The sequence below is a fragment of the Danio rerio genome, chromosome 8 (genome assembly GCF_052040795.2).
Source record: "Danio rerio strain M-AB ecotype USA chromosome 8, GRCz13ab, whole genome shotgun sequence".
In the NCBI taxonomy this organism is placed as follows: Eukaryota; Metazoa; Chordata; class Actinopteri; order Cypriniformes; family Danionidae; genus Danio; species Danio rerio.
In genome coordinates, this window is record NC_141028.1 from 56,554,873 (window position 1) to 56,573,339 (window position 18,467).

The 18,467-nt window shown below is 40.5% G+C and overlaps 1 protein-coding gene and 1 long non-coding RNA gene across 2 annotated transcripts; one reads left to right on the forward strand and one right to left on the reverse strand.

Annotated features, from left to right (window-relative positions):
• The first annotated feature begins 284 nt into the window (after positions 1-284).
• snpha (syntaphilin a) lies at positions 285-14,845 on the forward strand. Its single transcript, XM_087265483.1, has 5 exons — positions 285-439; positions 7,526-7,627; positions 7,796-7,924; positions 11,117-11,266; positions 13,482-14,845. Exons 2-5 carry the CDS (start codon positions 7,584-7,586, stop codon positions 14,788-14,790), a joined length of 1,632 nt encoding a protein of 543 aa, XP_087121609.1. The 5' UTR covers positions 285-439; positions 7,526-7,583; the 3' UTR covers positions 14,791-14,845.
• On the reverse strand, positions 5,899-11,249 carry LOC147842876 (uncharacterized). The gene is made up of 3 exons (XR_015498517.1): positions 11,138-11,249; positions 7,414-7,870; positions 5,899-6,862 (listed from the first exon to the last, which is right to left on the reverse strand). It is a non-coding gene; the product is annotated as an uncharacterized LOC147842876 (long non-coding RNA).
• Positions 14,846-18,467: the final 3,622 nt, after the last annotated feature.

The window sequence follows — 18,467 nt, forward strand, 5'->3', positions numbered from 1 at the left end:
TCAAAGCATTTTCTCAAAAATTTTGCCAAAATAAGATTTTCCACCAAAAAGCATTCCATTTGCTAAAACAGAGAAATTTGTGGCCAAATTAAGACTAAAATCACAGCAGAGTGGGTAAGAACATCCCTAACAGCACACAAGGGTTAACCATTCATAATCCTCCTAACACTATCTCTATCAAAGATGCGTACTATCTCAGTCTAGGATGCGTGATATGCCACAGCTTTATTTTTTCTTCCAACATTTGGTTCCTGTCCCTTTAAGAAACGGCGTCGCAGCGTCACGCAATGCTTTCGCAGGTCTGGAGCGCGCTCTCAGCATCAGCAGCAGCCTCCGTCCGTATGATTCTGCGACCCGGGCGGAGAAATGGACTCGACCAGCAAAAACACCCGTGAACAAACTTCACCGGGAGACTGCAGAGCACGGAAAACCTCAGGCTGTAAGTGACGTCTATCTATTTCCGTAAATAGTTCTCCTCTTTCTTAAACTCGACTGTAATGTTATGACAAGTGCTCCATGCTCTTCATCATGCGCGTCTCCGCGTCACTTTCTGCAGACTGGGCTTTTTTATATAATTCGAGCTTGTCAAAAGTCAGTCACGCACTGTTGCCGCAGTGTTTCAGTCTCAGACAGTGTATTATATTCTGCTGATATCAGATACTGTTATATAAGACCGCCGGTCCCCCTTACTATCAACGGAAGATTCACCTGCAGCGTATTTGGAGGGGCGTGACGTCATGGCCTGCTCCCGCCAACCGTCCTGAAACCATGAAAGTTGGCAATCAGATTGTTGTTTTACCCTCCTAAAGAAAATTGTTTACATCTTTGTCTGTGATGTGTTGCAGTTCAATCCTGGGGCAGAAATTAACGAGGGATATGTCCCAGATATTTCAAATGGGGATGCAAAAAAATCCCTTCAGTGCTTTTTTTCAGTGATGATTATGAATATGTGATTGAATATGTGGGTTTTGCACACACCGTACTGACCTGCAGCTGTTAAAATGTGCTCAGAGACAAGTATTATTGAATGTGTAACCACTATACTCATTCATTAATTTTATTTTTGGCCTGGTCCCATTATTATTCTGGGGTCGCCACAGCGGAATGAACCCCCAACTTACAGCACATGTTTTAAGCCCTTCTAGCTGCAACTCATCACTGGGAAACACCCATACACTCTCATTCACACACATACTCTAGGGACAAGTTTAGCTTACCCAATGCACCTGTACCACAAGTCTTTGGACTTGTGGGGGAAACCGGAGCAGCCAGAGGAAACCCACGCCAACATGGGTAGAACATGCAAACTCCACACAGAAATGCCTACTGACCCAGCCGAGGGTCGAACCCGCGACGTTGCTGTGAGGCAAACATGATACCCACTGCGCCATCGTGTTGCCCTCTTTTTCCAGTTATTCTTCCTAATTTCTATTCAATTATGATGCTCAAATACTGCATTTTAATTACATTTTAAACACTAGTCTTTGCTGTATTCGCTTATTGGATGATGATCAAAATCACACTTATTGATGCAACAAAAATATTTCCTACAATTTGATGCAACAAACATTCATTCATTTTCTTGTCGGCTTGGTCCCTTTATTGATCAGGGGTCGCCACAGAGAGCCGCAACCCATTCCTGCCCTTCCAGCCGCAACCCATCACTGGGAAACACCCATACACACTCATATCTGCTATTAAGCAAAAAAACTAATAAAATGATAATCCGAACTTACCTAAAAGAGAAAAAGTTTAGTCACATTTAACATCTGACATTTAAAAAAATGGTTATGTGGCTTTTTATACAGTGTATGTAAACTTCTGGTTTCAACTGTAGGATGAATTTATACCCCATTACTCTAACATTAACTGCAGTGTGTGGGTGAGAGGGGCAGTGATGAGACCTGGTTATGTTGTGGCTCTATGACTGCCGGCGATGGTTGCTGTATATATTAGATTCATATTTTATTTTAATTTATTACATACATGGGTAAAATTATGACAGAGTAACTAGGTTAATTTTGATTTAAATAAATTGAAATAAAATGTTAATCTAATATTTTGGGCGTTTTTTTTTTTTTTTTTTTTGTGCGTTTTGGCGGGTTTTCGACAGCTTTTGGGCTGGAAAAAGTCAGCTATATCTAGTATTAACCCCCAATATATGGACTGATCACACAACACATGGACATGACCTCATTCATATTTGGTGATGCAATAAAGAGCATCCAGAAAGTCTTCATAGCGCTTCACTTTTTCCATTTTTTTTCTGTTAAAGCCTTATTCCAAAATGGATTAAATTCATTTGATTCCTCAAAATTCTATACACAATACCCCATAATGACAATGTGAGAGAGTTTTGAAATTGTTGCAAATTTATTAAAAATAAAAAACCTGAAAAAATCCCATATACATCAGTATTCACAGCCTTTGCCGTGAAGCTCTAAATTGAGCTCAGGTACATTCTGTTTCCACTGATCATTCTTGAGATGTTTCAGCAGCTTCATCGGAGTTCACCTGTGGTCAATTCAGTTGATTGGACATGATTTGAAAAGGCCTGTCTATATAAGGTCCCAGGGTTGACAGTGCACGTCAACGCATAAACCAAGCATGAAGACAAAGGAATTCACTCTGATTGAGCTCCAGAGTTCTTCTGTGGAGAGAGGAGAACCTTACAGAAGGACAACCATCTGTGCAGCAATCCATAAATCAGACCTGTATGGTAAAGTGGCCAGACGGAAGCCACTCCCCGCTTGGAATTTGCCAAAAGGCATCTGAAGGATTCTCAGACCATAAGAAACAATATCCTCTGATCCGATGAGACTAAAATTGAACTCTTTGGAGTGAATGCCAGGCGTTACGTTTGGAGAACACCAGGCACCGCTCATCACCAGGCTACCACCATGCTTCACTGTAGGGATGCAAGATGCAGCATCATGCTGTGGGGATGTTTTTCAGCAGCAGGAAATGGAAGACTAGTCAGGATAGAGGGAAGGATGAATGCAGCAATGTACAGAGACAGAATGAAAACCTGCTTCAGAGTGGGAGACAGGGGCGACGGTTCATCTTTCAGCAGGACAATGACCCAAAGCACACCGCCAAAATATCAATGGAGTGGCTTCACAACAACTCAGTGAATATCCTTGAGTGGCCCAGCTAGAGCCCAGACCTAAATCCTATTGAACATCTCTGGAGAGGTCTGAAAATGGCTGTACACCGTCGCTTCCCATCCAGCCTGATAGAGCTTGAGAGGTACTGCAAAGAGGAATGGGCAAAAATTCCCAAAGACAGGTGTGCCAAGCTTGTGGCATCATATTCAACAAGACTTGAGGCTGTATTTGCTGCCAGAAGTGCATCAACAAAGTATTGAGCAAAGGCTGTGAATACTGATGCACATGTGATTTTTCAGTTTTTTTTTTTTATTTATAAATTTGCAACAATTTCAAAAAAAAATATTTTTTCACATTGTCATTATGGGGTATTGTGTGTAGAATTGTGAGGTAATAACTTAATTTAATTCATTTTGAAATAAGGCTGTAACATAAACAAATGTGGAAAAAGTGAAGCGCTATCAATACTTTCCAGATGCACTGTATATATCACCCATACATAAAAACCAATTGAAGCAACATGTTAGCTGATTGTGCAACATATCTATCTCTATTGGAGCTGTCAGTGTCAGTATGGTTAAAAAACACTAAAGTATTTACTAAATGACTATAGGACATTTTCATGTGGGCGCCTAATTAATTTAGTCTTCAACTTTATAATAGCAAAACTGCTTTCTATTAACACTTCAAAGAGGCCTGAGGAGAGTCTTGGGCATTTAAGGTTAGATATTTTGAGCATTTAACATAAAGCAGAAGCAGATGAATCTCATAGTTCACACCAGCTTTGTCAGACTGTTACATCAGTCACACCCACACACACACACTCTTGTCACTCATGTCACTGTTTTATGCACTGCAGAAACAATCTCTGTCTGTGAGTGTGTGAAGAGCTCAGTGCAAAGTGTGAAACAATCCTTCAGTGCTATCTTGTGTGAGTGTGTTTGCCCAGTTTATGTTGTACATTGTGCTGAATGCTTGGTTTACATAAGCGTTTGTTTTCCTCTGAGTCATGTGCACCCTGAATGAAATGCTTTCTGTCGGTTTCAGTTTAGCGTCCGTGCAAATCTAATATTGTCTGGCATGTGTCTTTATGGATTTGGTATTGTAGTGGGATGTGAAGTTACAGAGTCTCTCAATAAATGTGTGTTTGCTGCTGTCAAATGGCCAGCACGGCAACTTAAAGTTCAGCCAAAACTGAACTGGACTTTATAAACAATAGGACAAATACAGCAGAAATGATATCAAATTCAACTATTTAGTACACAAAACTATTACAGAAAGTGCATGAAAAAATCTAATGTAACAATAATACACACCATTGTCTTTAGAGTATGAATTAAATATACCCAGATTTTTAAATGTACTATAGTTATTCATACTGCTAAAGTGTCACCTATTGCATATACTGACAAAGCATTTGATCGCTTTCAAATATATTTTAATGTTAATTTAAAACGTTATTTGAATGAAAACAAGCCAGATTGAGATTCTGAACCATTATTTTTGTCCATTTAAATTAATAGTTCACCCAAAAATGACATTTACCCCATAATTTATTCATCCTTGGTTGTACACTACCTGACAGAAGTCTTGTTGTCGATCAGGGTTGTAAGAGCAACAAATAATAACTTGACTTCTAGTTGATCATTTGGGAAAGTGGCTAAAGGTAGATTTTTCTCCATGAATCATCTGTTGAACTGCATCCCAATCATCACAAATACTGCAGAAGACCTATTGGAGCCCGTATGGACCTAAGATTCTCACAAAAATCAGTCAAGTTTGATGAAGGAAAAACCATGGTTTGGGGTTACATTCAGTATGGGGGCGTGCGAGAGATCTGCAGAGTGGATGGCAACATCAACAGCCTGAGGCATCAAGACATTTGTGCTGCCCATTACATTACAAACCACAGGAGAAGGCAAACTCTCCAGCAGCTCATACATCAACCTCCACATCAAAGTTCTTCAAAGGTAAAGAAGGTCAAGGTGATCCAGGATTGGCCAGTCTGGTCACCAGACATGAACATTATTGAGCATGTCTGGGGAAGAATGAAGGAGGAGGCATTGAAGATGAATCTATCTATCTACAAAGAACAGACTGACTTTTGCCTCAATAAACTAGTCTAAAAGTAAAGCCAAATACCTCATTTTAACCGAAAACTGCCTACTACCTAAACCCATATGTAGTATAGTAGTATGACCTATATATTCAAGTTACTTTCAGTTTCTCTCAGTGTGCGGTCACACATGCTGATTATTTCGGGGGCTGATTTAAACATTGAAATATTTGTCCATAAGTACTCTATTTTTTTTTTTTCATTTTTGTAATTATTCAAGGGTCATTTGATTATAATCAATTTTTTACCGCCTGTATTTTGTTGGACAAACACTTCTCCATGTTATGCTGGTGGTGTAAATATGATAATTTTGCTCATATTTAATTCAAATGGTCTTACTAATAGATTTCCTCATATGCATATTAAGATTTGTATAAAATGTACATTAGTAAAGTTTTAATGCTGGCTAAAGGTAAATATATATATATATATATATATATATATATATATATATATATATATATATATATATATATATATATATATATATATATATAGCCAGTAAAGTCAATAAAGTTACCCGAATTGCTTTCTGCCGTCTATCTGTTAAACTTTTGGTTAAGCAACAATAATTATTATTATTATGCCCATTATTATTAAATTGTAGTATTTTCATAGCAATTTAAACTTCCCCTTCAATATGTACAACAAGAAACAAAAAGAGGAAGCTTTGATACTCTGTGAAAGGCAAGGCAAGTTTATTTCTATAGCACATTTCATACACTGTGGCAATTCAAAGTGCTTCACATAAACAGGAATAAAACACGTATATAAAAAAATAAACAGGTATATCAGAAAAAATAAAGACAAATAATATAAAAACACATTAAAAAAATGTTAAAACTTTTTTTTAAATAATAGTGCGATCTGTGGGATGCAGCACAGTGCCCATTCAGTAAAGGCACAGCTAAACAGATGTGTTTTCAGTTTGATTTGAATGTGCCTAATGTTGGAGCACATCAAATCATTTCTGGAAGCTGATTCCAGCAGCGAGGGTTGTAATAGCTTAACGCCGATTCACCCTGCTTTGACTGAACTCTTGGAATTTCTAGTTTATATCATCCTAAAGATCTGAGTGATCTGTGAGGTTTGTATTCAGAGAGCATATCTGTACTGTATTGAAGTTCTAGGCCATTTAGTGATTTATAGACGAGTAATAATACTTTAAATTTATTCTGAATGTGACTGGGAGCCAGTGTAAAGACCTGAGGACAGGTGTGATGTGCTTTGACTTACTGGTTCTGGTCAGAATCCTGGCCGCAGCGTTCTGGATGAGCTGCAACTGTCTGACTGTCTTTTTGGGAAGGCCAGTGAAGAGGCCGTTACAGTAATCCACTCTGCTGCTGATAAAAGCATGAACAAGTTTCTCTAAGTCTTCACTGGAAACAAAGCATCTGATTCCTGCAATGTTTTTGAGATGATAGTATGCTCAGCCACTGCTTTGACTACTGAAACTCCAGAATCACACCAAGATTCTGGACCTTATTTTTTGTTGTTTGACCCTTAGGGCCAAGGTACTCATTCACCTTGAGAACCTCTGAGTCTGAGTGCATCGATTACATCAGGTTTCCACTTTTTTCTTGTACTTAAATGTTAAAACAGCCCTCCTATGAATTGTCAGTCACTGACATGGTGCCCGCTAAAGCCTGATTTATACTTCTGCGTCAAGTGACCGGCGTAACCCACGGCGCAGGCAACGCGCGTGGCTGTGCATTTATACTTCTGCGCGCTGTCTCTGTTGGTCTGCATTAACACTTCCGAAACGCTAGTTGGCAGTGAGGTGTAAATGTTCCTCTGTGTCGAGTTTCTTCGCTGCTGTTTTGATTTTCCTGAACACTTCCGGGATGTACAAGTGGCTCAAACTCGCTCATTTTGAGGCAGGAACCGGCGGACGTGCAGCAACTTTAACTATGAGGTAAACACAAAACAAAACTTTCCATCCGGAGCTCTTTCACGGGACTCCACACTTGTAAACAATCGCTACATTGGGTTCGCGCCATTTGCACGGCTCTCGGTCCCGCCCCGACTCGTCAGCGCTACCAAGCTGACCAGTCACAGAGCTTGCGCTACGCGTTGTTGCGACGTGTAGTTACATTTTTTGAGAGGTGCACGTCGGCGACGGCCATGGCGAAGGGCTATGCGTCAGCGCCGTAGCATACGCCGGTGTTCGACGCAGAAGTATAAATCAGCCTTAATTTGAATTTGAGACCCCTGCTTTAGGGACATCAGAGACTTATTTTACATCTTGTACAAAGGGGCATAGCAGGTCCCTTTTAACACTCTGTGGTTTTGTGTGTCCTAGAGAGATCTCTCCTGAGGAATCCTTGTAATAATCCTTTACAAGGTGTCCTTCTGCATCCATGTCCCTCCCAGCGACCCGCCGGCCATCTGCAGGATCCCGCAGGTAATGCTAAACCTTTTGTTTTTTTAAATAATAATGCTGAGATTGACTTGCTCAGTGCCAGTAAAGTGAATTCCTTCAAAGCACATCCAGTTTCGCAGTGTGACAGTGTGTTTGATACGGACGTCAGAGCTCAGCTGTCTTCTGTGTGTGTTTATGTGTGTGTGACAGAAGGCCTGCAGCCCCAAGCAGCACTCGGCACACACACGGGGACTCGTCTGTGCGCAGCAGTTACTCAGCATCATCCTGCAAGTGCACAGAGAGCATTACTGTACCACGCTCCAACCCGGCCACACCGCGGTGAGACACACACACACACACACACACACTCTCGGCCAGATTAGATTTGTCTTCCATCAGGGTCGTGTTCCACATTTTGTGTGGTGCCAGAAAGTACAGCACAGAAATAGAATTAATGGAACAGGCATGATACTAAATCTGTTTATAAGTCGCTCGTGTCCTAATCTGATAGTCAGACGGTCTAAATACAGATGTTATACAGATGCTGTCATGTGAATGATACAAATGAAGATTGTCTTACCGTAACATTAGCATACTTTTGGCAATTGTTTTCAAAAGCATGGATTTACAAGAGGCAGCAGTGTCTTGAGGTGGTGAATGTGACCAAATGGTCGCAGGCTGTACAGGGTGGGCCATTTATATGGATGTACCTTAATAAAATGGGAATGGTTGGTGATATTAGTGTTCTGTTTGTGGCACATTAGTATATGGCTGTTTCTCAACATGCGTTCATCAGCGGTCTTGCGTCCTCGTGTTCTCGTGCAACGTCATCATCAGCTGCCTAAGTTCAGTTCCAATACTCAAGACCGCAAGTACGGAGGACGCGTGAAACTTCCCGGATGTGTTCTTGATATCGAGGACGCACTGATGCAGACTTGAGCAGCGAACTCGCTCTGGAAGTCCCAGAAGTCATTGCGACTGGAGGTGGGAAGCGCAGCATTTTTAAAAAATGTATTATTAAAGTTCAGAGATATCACTTATTTACCTCAGGACTGTCCCTAAATAAAACGGTGAAAGTAAAAATTAACAGGGATATCTTAATAAAGGAATAAACACATTAAGGGTTGTTTGTTTGCTGAAATTCGTATTAAAATCTGTTTTATTTATATTGTGCAGAACATATTTATAATGTTTTTATGCAAAGTATATATTTTGAAGAGGGGGGAAACAGTAAATCGTTGTATGAATGCTGTAATGTTTAAATAATTTACTATTTAAAACATGTGACGGTCATGTGACCATCAGGAAGAACGCAGCAACCCATTTCTCAAAGGACGCATTCTCTGCCCTCGTGGTCTCCTGAGTTCGTTGTTCCGAGGACACCTGGCAAGACCGCTCTCCACAAGAACGCAAGTCCGTTCTCTGCGTTCTTGGAATTGAGAAACAGCCTATGTGAGGGGGCAAACTTTTCAAGATGGGTGGTGACCATGGTGGCCATTTTGAAGTCGGCCATCTTGGATCCAACTTTTGTTTTTTCAGTAGGAAGAGGGTCATTTGGCACATCAAACCTATTGGGAATTTCACAAGAAAAATAATGGTGTGCTTGATTTTAACGTAACTTTGTTCTTTCATGAGTTATTTACAAGTTTCTGACCACTTATAAAATGTGTTCAATGTGCTGCCCATTGTGTTGGATTGTCAATGCAACCCTCTTCTCCCACTCTTCACACACTGACTTTAATTTAGAATGGTTTCCGCTCAATATTTTATAAATGAGGCCCCAGTTTCTTCGTTGATGTTGAAGAACTACACTAAGCAATAAAAAAAAGACTACATGCTGTCAATAGCTATGTTTCCATCTAAAAATGCGAATGAACTTTATGCGCAAAACTGAATTATCGCATAAAAGGTGTGCGAGTAAAAGTTAACTATTGCCAAAATATCAACAGTAAAAACTGAATTTGCTGCAGTAGGAGAAACTGCGTCAATCTTTTCTTCATTTAATAAATGACTTCATTCATTTAATATCCTGGCACGCAGTGAACGTGCGGTGGCGTTTGAAGGTGTAAGACGCGGAGCACAGACACTCTTGATTCTGGAGGTCATTATTATTATAACATTAATACTTAAACAGTAAGACGTTTTAGAATGACCAAAACAACAGTCTAGATGGTTTACAGTGTTCAGCCTGCTGCTTTGTCCATTTACACACATTTTCATCATCACATGATCTCTTATCACAAAATCACATGACCTTTTTTTAATGCGCATATTGAAATTAGTGCGGTAAAAATGTTTCCATCGTAGTTTACGCGCATCTTTTCTTATCGAATAAAAAGTTTATCCTACTCAGTTATGCGCATACGTTTTTATGCGCATCTTTAAAATTTATGCGCATCATGGCGTTTCCATCAACAAGTTTTTATGCGCATATGCAAAATGCGCTAAAAATAGGTGGATGGAAACATAGCTAATGATCTGATCATGAGAAAGGAACATGTTAAGACCACTAGAAAATGTCATCATAAGAAATCAGTTGAAAATTTTATATGAAGAAAACAATATAATGTGTGCCCTGCTGAAAAATCCAGCTTAAACCAGCCTAGGCTGGTTGGCAGGTTTTAGCTGGTTGACCAGGCTGTTTTTAGAGGGGTTTTGGCCAATTCCAGGCTGGTTTCCAGCCATTTCCAGCCTGGTCTTAGCTGGTCAGGCTGGAAAATGACCTGCTAAATCCAGCTAAAACCAGCTTGACTAGCCTGGTTTAAACTGGACATAGCTGGTTTTGGCTGGGCTCCCAGCCTGGCTAGGCTGGTCAAGCTGGTTTTAGCTGGTCATCTCCCAGCCTGACCAGCTAAGACCAGGCTGGACATGGCTTGAAACCAGCCTGGAAATGGCTAAAACCCCTCTAAAACCAGCCTGGACGACCAGCTAAAACCAGCCAACCAGCCTAGGCTGGTTTAAGCTGGATTTTTCAGCAGGGTGGCTTCTGTAATTTCGCATTAAGTTGAAATATAGAGAAATATGTGCTATTTTGTTTTTAGTTATTTTATTGCATGAATTAGTTTTTTAAGTGTCATACCAGTTACCAAGCATCATTCATTCATTCATTTTCCTTCGGCTTATTCTCTAGTCGCGGAATAAACCACCAACTATTCCAGCATATGTTTTACGCAGTACTGGGAAACACCCATACACATGCATTCACACACACACTCATACACCACGGCCAATTTAGTTTATTCGGTTCACCTATAGCGCATGTCTTTGGACTGGTGGGGGGAAACCGGAGCGCCTGGAGGAAACTCACGTAAACACAGGCAGAACAACTCCACACAGAAACACCTCCTGGCCCAGCCGGGACTCGAACCAGCGACCTTCTTGCAGTGAGGAGACAGTGCTAGCCACCCTGCCACCCTGAAACCAAGCATAATTGCACTTTTACTTGTTATTTAGTTTCACCAGTACTGTCAGATGTCTAAATTATGATACTAATCACAATCGAGTATCTTCATTTCTTTCTCTGTGGCCCAGACGGCAGGCGAAGTATACAACCTGTGGTGAGAATCATGGCATTCGTCCTCCAGCTCCTGAGCAGTACCTCACGCCACTGCAGCAGAAGGAAGTGTGTATTCGGCATCTACGTGCACGGCTAAAAGAAAATGTGGAGAGGCTTCACGACCGGTCAGTGTTACTTGTGTCTCAGCAAGCTGTCACAGGAGTTTTATTGCTCTCTGCAATTCTAGCTGTATAAGGGTTAGGGTTCAGGGTCATGTCTTGAGTACCTCAGTTACTTCCAAACATGCCTACTTCTCTACTATTTATAGTAAGTGAAAAACAGTAGCTGAGCGAGACAAGTAGTTTGTCCAAATTGTGTGAGTGTTCCTAAAAGACAGGGTGTCTTTTAGCGTTTAAAAAAGTCTTCAATTTCAAAAACAACATTTTAGGCCTTAGAAAGTCTTTTATTCATTGAAATATGTTGTCTTATAGGGTCTTATTTTTCCGTTGTCCATGTTAAAAAAAAAGAACTAAGACTGCATGATTAATCGAAAAAGATTGCAATCTCAATTCGACCCTACACAGGATCTTAATTCAGCTTTTCTACGATTCAGCCAATTATATGTTTAAGGTCAGAGAGAAGCATAAAGGCGGTCGCACAAGTCTTCACATTGTTTTAATTACATACCTCTAAATGGTGTTAAAAGTGTTGCATACTGTATACTACTCCAAAATGTCATTTCTGTTGCATGAAATCGGAAACACAATTAAGCGAAGCTGCAACTATCATGCACATCTTGTCAGGGAAGTGCAGTGTGATCAGTAGTAAATCTACGAAATCCAGAGGGCGCTTTCATTTGGAAGCACTGAACACCCACTAAGAAGAAACCTAGGAAATCCCCATAGCATTTCACTTTTAATTTGCTAACTGCTTTCATTTATTTAGCGTGATTGATAATCACGACTACTGAATTCTCACAGTACAATTATTATATGTTATTATACAGTTATTATATGTTGTATTTTCATGTGCAGTATTTCATACATAGCACAGAGCCATAGTTCACTAGGAAGCGATACAGACAGTTGTCATTATCACAGAACGATTACCAGGATGTTAGTATCATCTGATTAAATCGATTTCAATTACTATAGAACTGAATGTACATAACTATGAAATAGATTTACATAAATTGTCAGCGAACTACGACTCTGTAGTAAATGCTAGAACCGGCTTCACTGACAAAATGTGCATGCAAATTCCCTTTGATTAACCTCTTTAACTCCACTGCTATTTTTGGATTTCCACCTGGATTTTGCCCACACAAGTTTAAAAGCTTTCCAAATCCACATGCAGAGATGTAAATGCAAAAATTCGGTATCATTTTAAAGAAAACCCTTTGAATTTTCATAAAACACTATTGAAAGTGTTTAAAATAACTGTGTATGTTGTCTGTTATAATAAACACCTAAAAAAAGGCGTCTTTTTTTTTTTTATAAACTCAAATTTGAAAGTGTACCTTTTAGGTTCTGTCTGGTCTAGTGTGCTGTAATTATTTTTTTTGGTTGTTCCTGCACATGTCTGTAATCATAGGAAAAAAGAAAAATGTCTCTACCATAATCTATGCAAAAGTTATTGTATTCCAACTGCTGAGAGGTGCTATACAAGCCACAGGGACCGATCATTGTTTTCATATTTCACTATTCTTTTGTTTGATTAAACATAATTCACTGTGTTTTGGCAAAGTCAGACATATAAATGGATTACTTATGCACATCACCTCAAAAACAGAGGAGAATGGCCCTGAAGCACACAGCATAAGGTAAGAGATGACAGCTGTCTGTGCTATCTGGGGCTGCTTATTGATCATAAATGTATTGTTTTCACTTCTGCGCCATGGAAACACAGGGATTCATTCAGCAACTGTTTGATATGTGAATATAATTCAGTTAAAAGAATGCTAGAACCGTATGAGCACCAGCTAAAGCTTTTATTTGAGCTATAACTTGTACATGTATCATATATGAACCATATGAAAAATATGAAAATTAACCAATTTTTACCCAGTGCTGGTATCCAAAATACAGTGTATTTAGGTGTAAATAACTTTTGTACAGTGGAATAAAAACAAAGTGATGCATATGTGCATAAAATATAGATTCTACACTTTCAAACGAAACCACTTACGGGGGTCTGGTGCAATGCTAGCCCTTTAAATCTGAAAACGGAATTTGATGTACCGCGTTCGTGGAGTTTAACTGGTTGTTAATCGCCCTACCTTTAGTGAAAATCTATCCAAATTACCGACAACTATAGGCAGGTTGTAAACCACATGTAGCACCTACTTATCAGTATCAAGTAGATTAATTTCTATGGCCTTAATTTTTTTTACCAATGCAGAGACTCTGAGATCGAAGAGTTACGGATGCAGCTGACTCGGATGCAGGAGGACTGGATCGAGGAGGAATGTCATCGCATAGAGGCCCAGCTGGCCCTAAAAGAGGCCCGGATGGAGATCCGGCAGCTTCAGCACACCGTGGAAACAGTAAGGTCCAATCTGGGGCCTCATGAGACAGATCAACAGGACTGTAAGTCTGAAGGTTTTGGTAGGATAGGTCTACGATTAGGAGCATCCAGGTCATGTGGCTGCTCTCCGGCACACACTATGAGTCGCAGCGCCACCTTCAGCAGGCTGAGCAGTGATACGTCCCCTGGTGCTACAGATCGCAATGGAAACGTGCGTACTGATCGATACATTCCCCCCAACAGAGGGGCGATGACGCTACCAAGAGGCGATGGGCGCACTCATCTACTTCTGGAAGCAGCTCTACTTTCTGAGCAAGTCCCTCATGCCACACTATGCTCCACCCTATCGCGATCCTCCACCTGCGAGAGATTGTGCAGCGGAGAGACGGTGCTGCCTGTTAGCCGATCCTGCCATGCTGTAAACAACAACTGCAGCTGTGGTCCACATGCCTACCTCCCACACCACCATCTGTTTCTGCACCTCCCGCAGGAGGAAGCACCACCACCCCCTCCTCCTCCACCGCCACCTCCTCCTCCTCCAGCAACAGCTCCCGCTAATGCATCAGAAGTCAGTGACAGGCCAGGGTACCGGTCTCAGGCCTGCAGCCCCACCATAACCTGGATCTCCGAAGAGGGTGGAGGGGATGAATTGAGCGTCATCACTTCAGCAACCTGCGCACCAGACATCACTCTAGCTGAGCCGCATGTGTTTTCACCGTCCTCAGCCACTACTTCCCCCGCTCAGATGTCTTACATCACGGAAGCGCTGCCACTAGACAGCACAGTTGAATTTACATCATCAACACCAACACCGACAGTGTTGACCAAACCACAGGTTCAACAACCTTGTCCCAGAGTGTCTCCAACTTTCGAGCCTCCAGCACAGGAAACTACCCTAGTAAAGGTCAGTGATGAAGATGGCATGGTGGACGACGCAGAATCAGCATCTCCTCAGAGAAGCCACTGGAGCCGCTATTTCCTTATTGACCTGTTGGCAGTGGCTGTTCCTGTCGTTCCCACATTAGCATGGCTTTGCCGAGGACCACGAAATGAAGGCATGCCTATGTATAACATGGGATCTCTGTTGCGGGGCTGCTGCGCTGTTGCATTGCACTCTCTAAGACGGGTTGGTAGTGGACGTGATCGTGGTCCCTCGGGAACAGAAAGAGCGACACCTATCTGATAACTTTAAAAGAGTAGTTCACCCGAAAATAAATAAAAACATCTGTTATTAATTACTCACCCTCATGTTAATTAAATCCCCTGAGGCAAAGTAAGATATTTTAGATCAAATCCGAGAGCTTTGTTGTCCTCCATAGTTAGAAACGGTCCTTACACGTTCAAAGTCATTCAATGTGACTTCAGTGGTTCAACTGTAATCATAGGAAGCTTCGAAAACACGTTTGTTCAGCAATAAAGCCTGTAAATAAATTTGCCAATGTCTTCTGCATTGCGTCAGGGTTCTCTTTAACTCCAGGCAATACAATGCTGGCGTTATGCACAGCTGACCCTAATAACAATAAGTCATACTGTCCATAGCAAACCAAGTGCCGACCTTCTGCTCTCCCTCATGAAGCCAATTCGGAAGTGACTGAAACTGCAATTCATCAAATGGCCACTGGGGGTAGTCTTCGATTGGGGGTCCATCCCATAGACTTCCCATGTTACAACGCCCAACTCTAGAGCAGAAAACAAACTGCAAGATGGTGATTATTATTGTTTTTATAAGTCACCCATTTTATTTATATTAAGCTTTAAAATTCTGCACACGGTAATTTAGGGCGTGGCCACTTGAGTGACAGGACTATCTTTTGAGGACTATTTTTAAATAATGGTATGTTGTGCAGTTAATCGTGCTCAAAAACCAATCAAGCTGGCGCCCTCCAATTTTCTGGCGAGTGATTTTGTTACATTATTTATTTCCAAATGTGTTTGTTGGTTTTAAAATTATTTATTATTTATAATTTGATTTAAAACTTTAGTGCACTCCAGAATGCACTAATGCTTATTGATTAGCTGTAGGCTATAAAACAGTCATCTCAAATGTTGTCATACAATGCTATGCTTGGATTTCATAAATAGCCTAGCATTAACTAACACGCACAATATTTGAAGTATTTGGAGGTGATTAGCTTTTTCCTCCTGTAGACAAACATCGTACGAATAATGCTTAATATGGCTCAATGCATTAATATTGTTTGTAAAAGTTATTAATGTAGCATACAAAATTATTAATGTAGTATACAACCAAGCACATGTGGTCAGGACACATTTAATTATTCATTCATTTTCTTTTTGGGCTTAGTACCTTTATCAATCCGGGGTCGCCACAGCGGAATGAACCACCAACCTATCCAGCATATGTTTTACGCAGCAGATGCCCTTCCGGCCACAACCCAACACTGGAAAACACCCATACACACTCTTTCACACACATCCACCCACGCCAACACAGGGTGAACATGCAAACTCCTCACAGAAATGCCTACTGACTCAGACGAGTCTCGAACTAGCGACCTTCTTGTTGTGAGGCGATCGTGCTACCTACCCACTGCACCATCGTGATGTCCAACATTTAATCAGTTACATTTAATGAAGTCTTGAGTGTTATACTCCCCAAAAATGGCTCTTTGTGCCCATTATTGACTTCTAGGGAGTAGAGCTGCACGATTCTGGCTAAAATGAGAATCGCGATTTTTTTTTTGCTTAAAATAAAGATCACGATTTTCTCAAGATTCTGTAGATGTAAAATAAAGGTATGATAAAAACAAACAAATAGCACAACATCGATAATCATATTATGTGTAGGTCTACTGGTTTTTATGAATAATTTTATTCTACTTAAAATTATTCTGATGTTGAATTATTATGTTTGAGATATATGCTTGCTATCTGTCATATTAGACAATTTTATTCACTGGTAAAATCAGACATTTGCCATTATCAGATTATATTCAACGATATATAGGCTAGAGTAGTTATACTGACATTGTAAACATTTATTTTCATGCACAACTGTGGGCTCGCTATGAGAGAAAAAACATTTAAAATGATTGCCTTAATCATAACTCTAAAATGCGATATGATCATTTAAATGAAGTGCACACTTTCGGTTTCATTTTGACCGCTAAGTGCTTGTTTATACTTCGCGCGCGGCTCACAAACGATCACTCTGTGCCACAAACAGAACATTATTTACATCTGTATTACCTGTTACAGCATATGCATGTTCTGTTCACTAAAGTAGACGCTCTTCTATCATTTAGTAGAGCGCGCGCGCCCTCTCTGTGATAACTGCTCACGGTCAGCCGCTCACGTCACATGTGATTTCCCGGCCGCGAAAGCATCATTATATGAAGACAAAAATGACATTTTTAGGTGAATTATACCATATAAATACATATATGTGACTCATTCAACATTATTTGGAGGTGTCAATGTCACTGAGCAACGTATGTGAAACAATGAAAAGACTCGTGCAGCCGCCTTTTCTTCTCTCCTGAACTTGAAAATATGATTGGCAGAATCGTAGAAATGCAGGATTATGATCGTCTAGGGCAGTCGAATCAAGATCGCGATCTTTTAACGATTAATTGTGCAGCTCTACTAGGGAGTGATGCGTGGTTGGCCCGATGATGCATTAACAAGATGGCAGCAAATGGCCCCACCCATTTATAGCTTTATGTGTGCCTTTCAGAAATTTGCAGGTGACGTCACGAACATGTTCATATTTTCATACAGTCTATGTAGTAAATGCACTGACCCTGACCTGACGCAGGAGAAGACATTAGTGAACAAAGTCGAATTTCTGAAAAAAAAAAAATGCTAGTTCTTTTAATATCACATGAGTACAGTTAAACCAAGTGGAATTTTTGAGAAAATATTTGGTTCCTTTTCCGGATGTTTTGGGACCCTTGCTGTCTATGCAGGATGAGAGAGCTCTCGGATTACATCTAAAATGTCTTTATTTGTGTTACAAATACCAACAAACTTTAGGGCATTGGAGCAATAAGAGGATGAGTAACTCATGAATGTTTCGAGTGAACTAACCCTTTAAAAGGACTGCACCGTCAGAAACTTTTAACTGGATCTTGAGTGGACTCCCTGTCCTTGATCTCCCAGTAGGCGATATTTTCGAACTCAGAAAGCCTAAATCTGTCTCTGGTTCAAAAGTTTGGAATGTGGCCCTAATTTGCACAGACACTCAGACGTTTCAAGGCTGTTGCTCATTTCCACCATTTGTTTTCCTTTTCCTTCTGGTTCTCTTATCTGCTTTATTTCCTCCCGTTCCTGGCTGAAACTCAGCAGGTACTTCAGTCAAACAGGAACGACCTGCAAACGACAGAGCCCAAGCTAGACAACGTACACTTGATTACATTTTAAAAATAGTAATAATACTAGTTCATTTTATTTAATTCATGCAAGAACAACCTCAGTCCATCTCTTTCAGTTTCAGTAGGCTTGATTCATTCTCCTGTGGGATTTTAGTGATATATGGCATTCGCTGACTGAATGTGTAAATAATTTTAAATATAGCATTCTTATGTGAACTACTATGTTGGACTGAATTGGAGGCTTGTTCAAGAAAACTGCTTCCAAACGTTAAATATGTGCACTAAGCAAATTTTGCCAAGTGATGATGTTTGAAAGCACCAAAACAAACACCTCTTCGTCATCATTACTAGACACACCTCTTACTGCTGATTGGCATCAAGTGTGTTTTGGGACTCAATCCAATGCTGTTGTTAAAGGACACTACACCTTGTTTGAAAATAGGCTCATTTTACAGCTCGCCCAGAGTTAAATAGTTGAGTTTCAGCATTTTTTTAATCAATTCAGCCGATCTCTATGTCTGGCGTG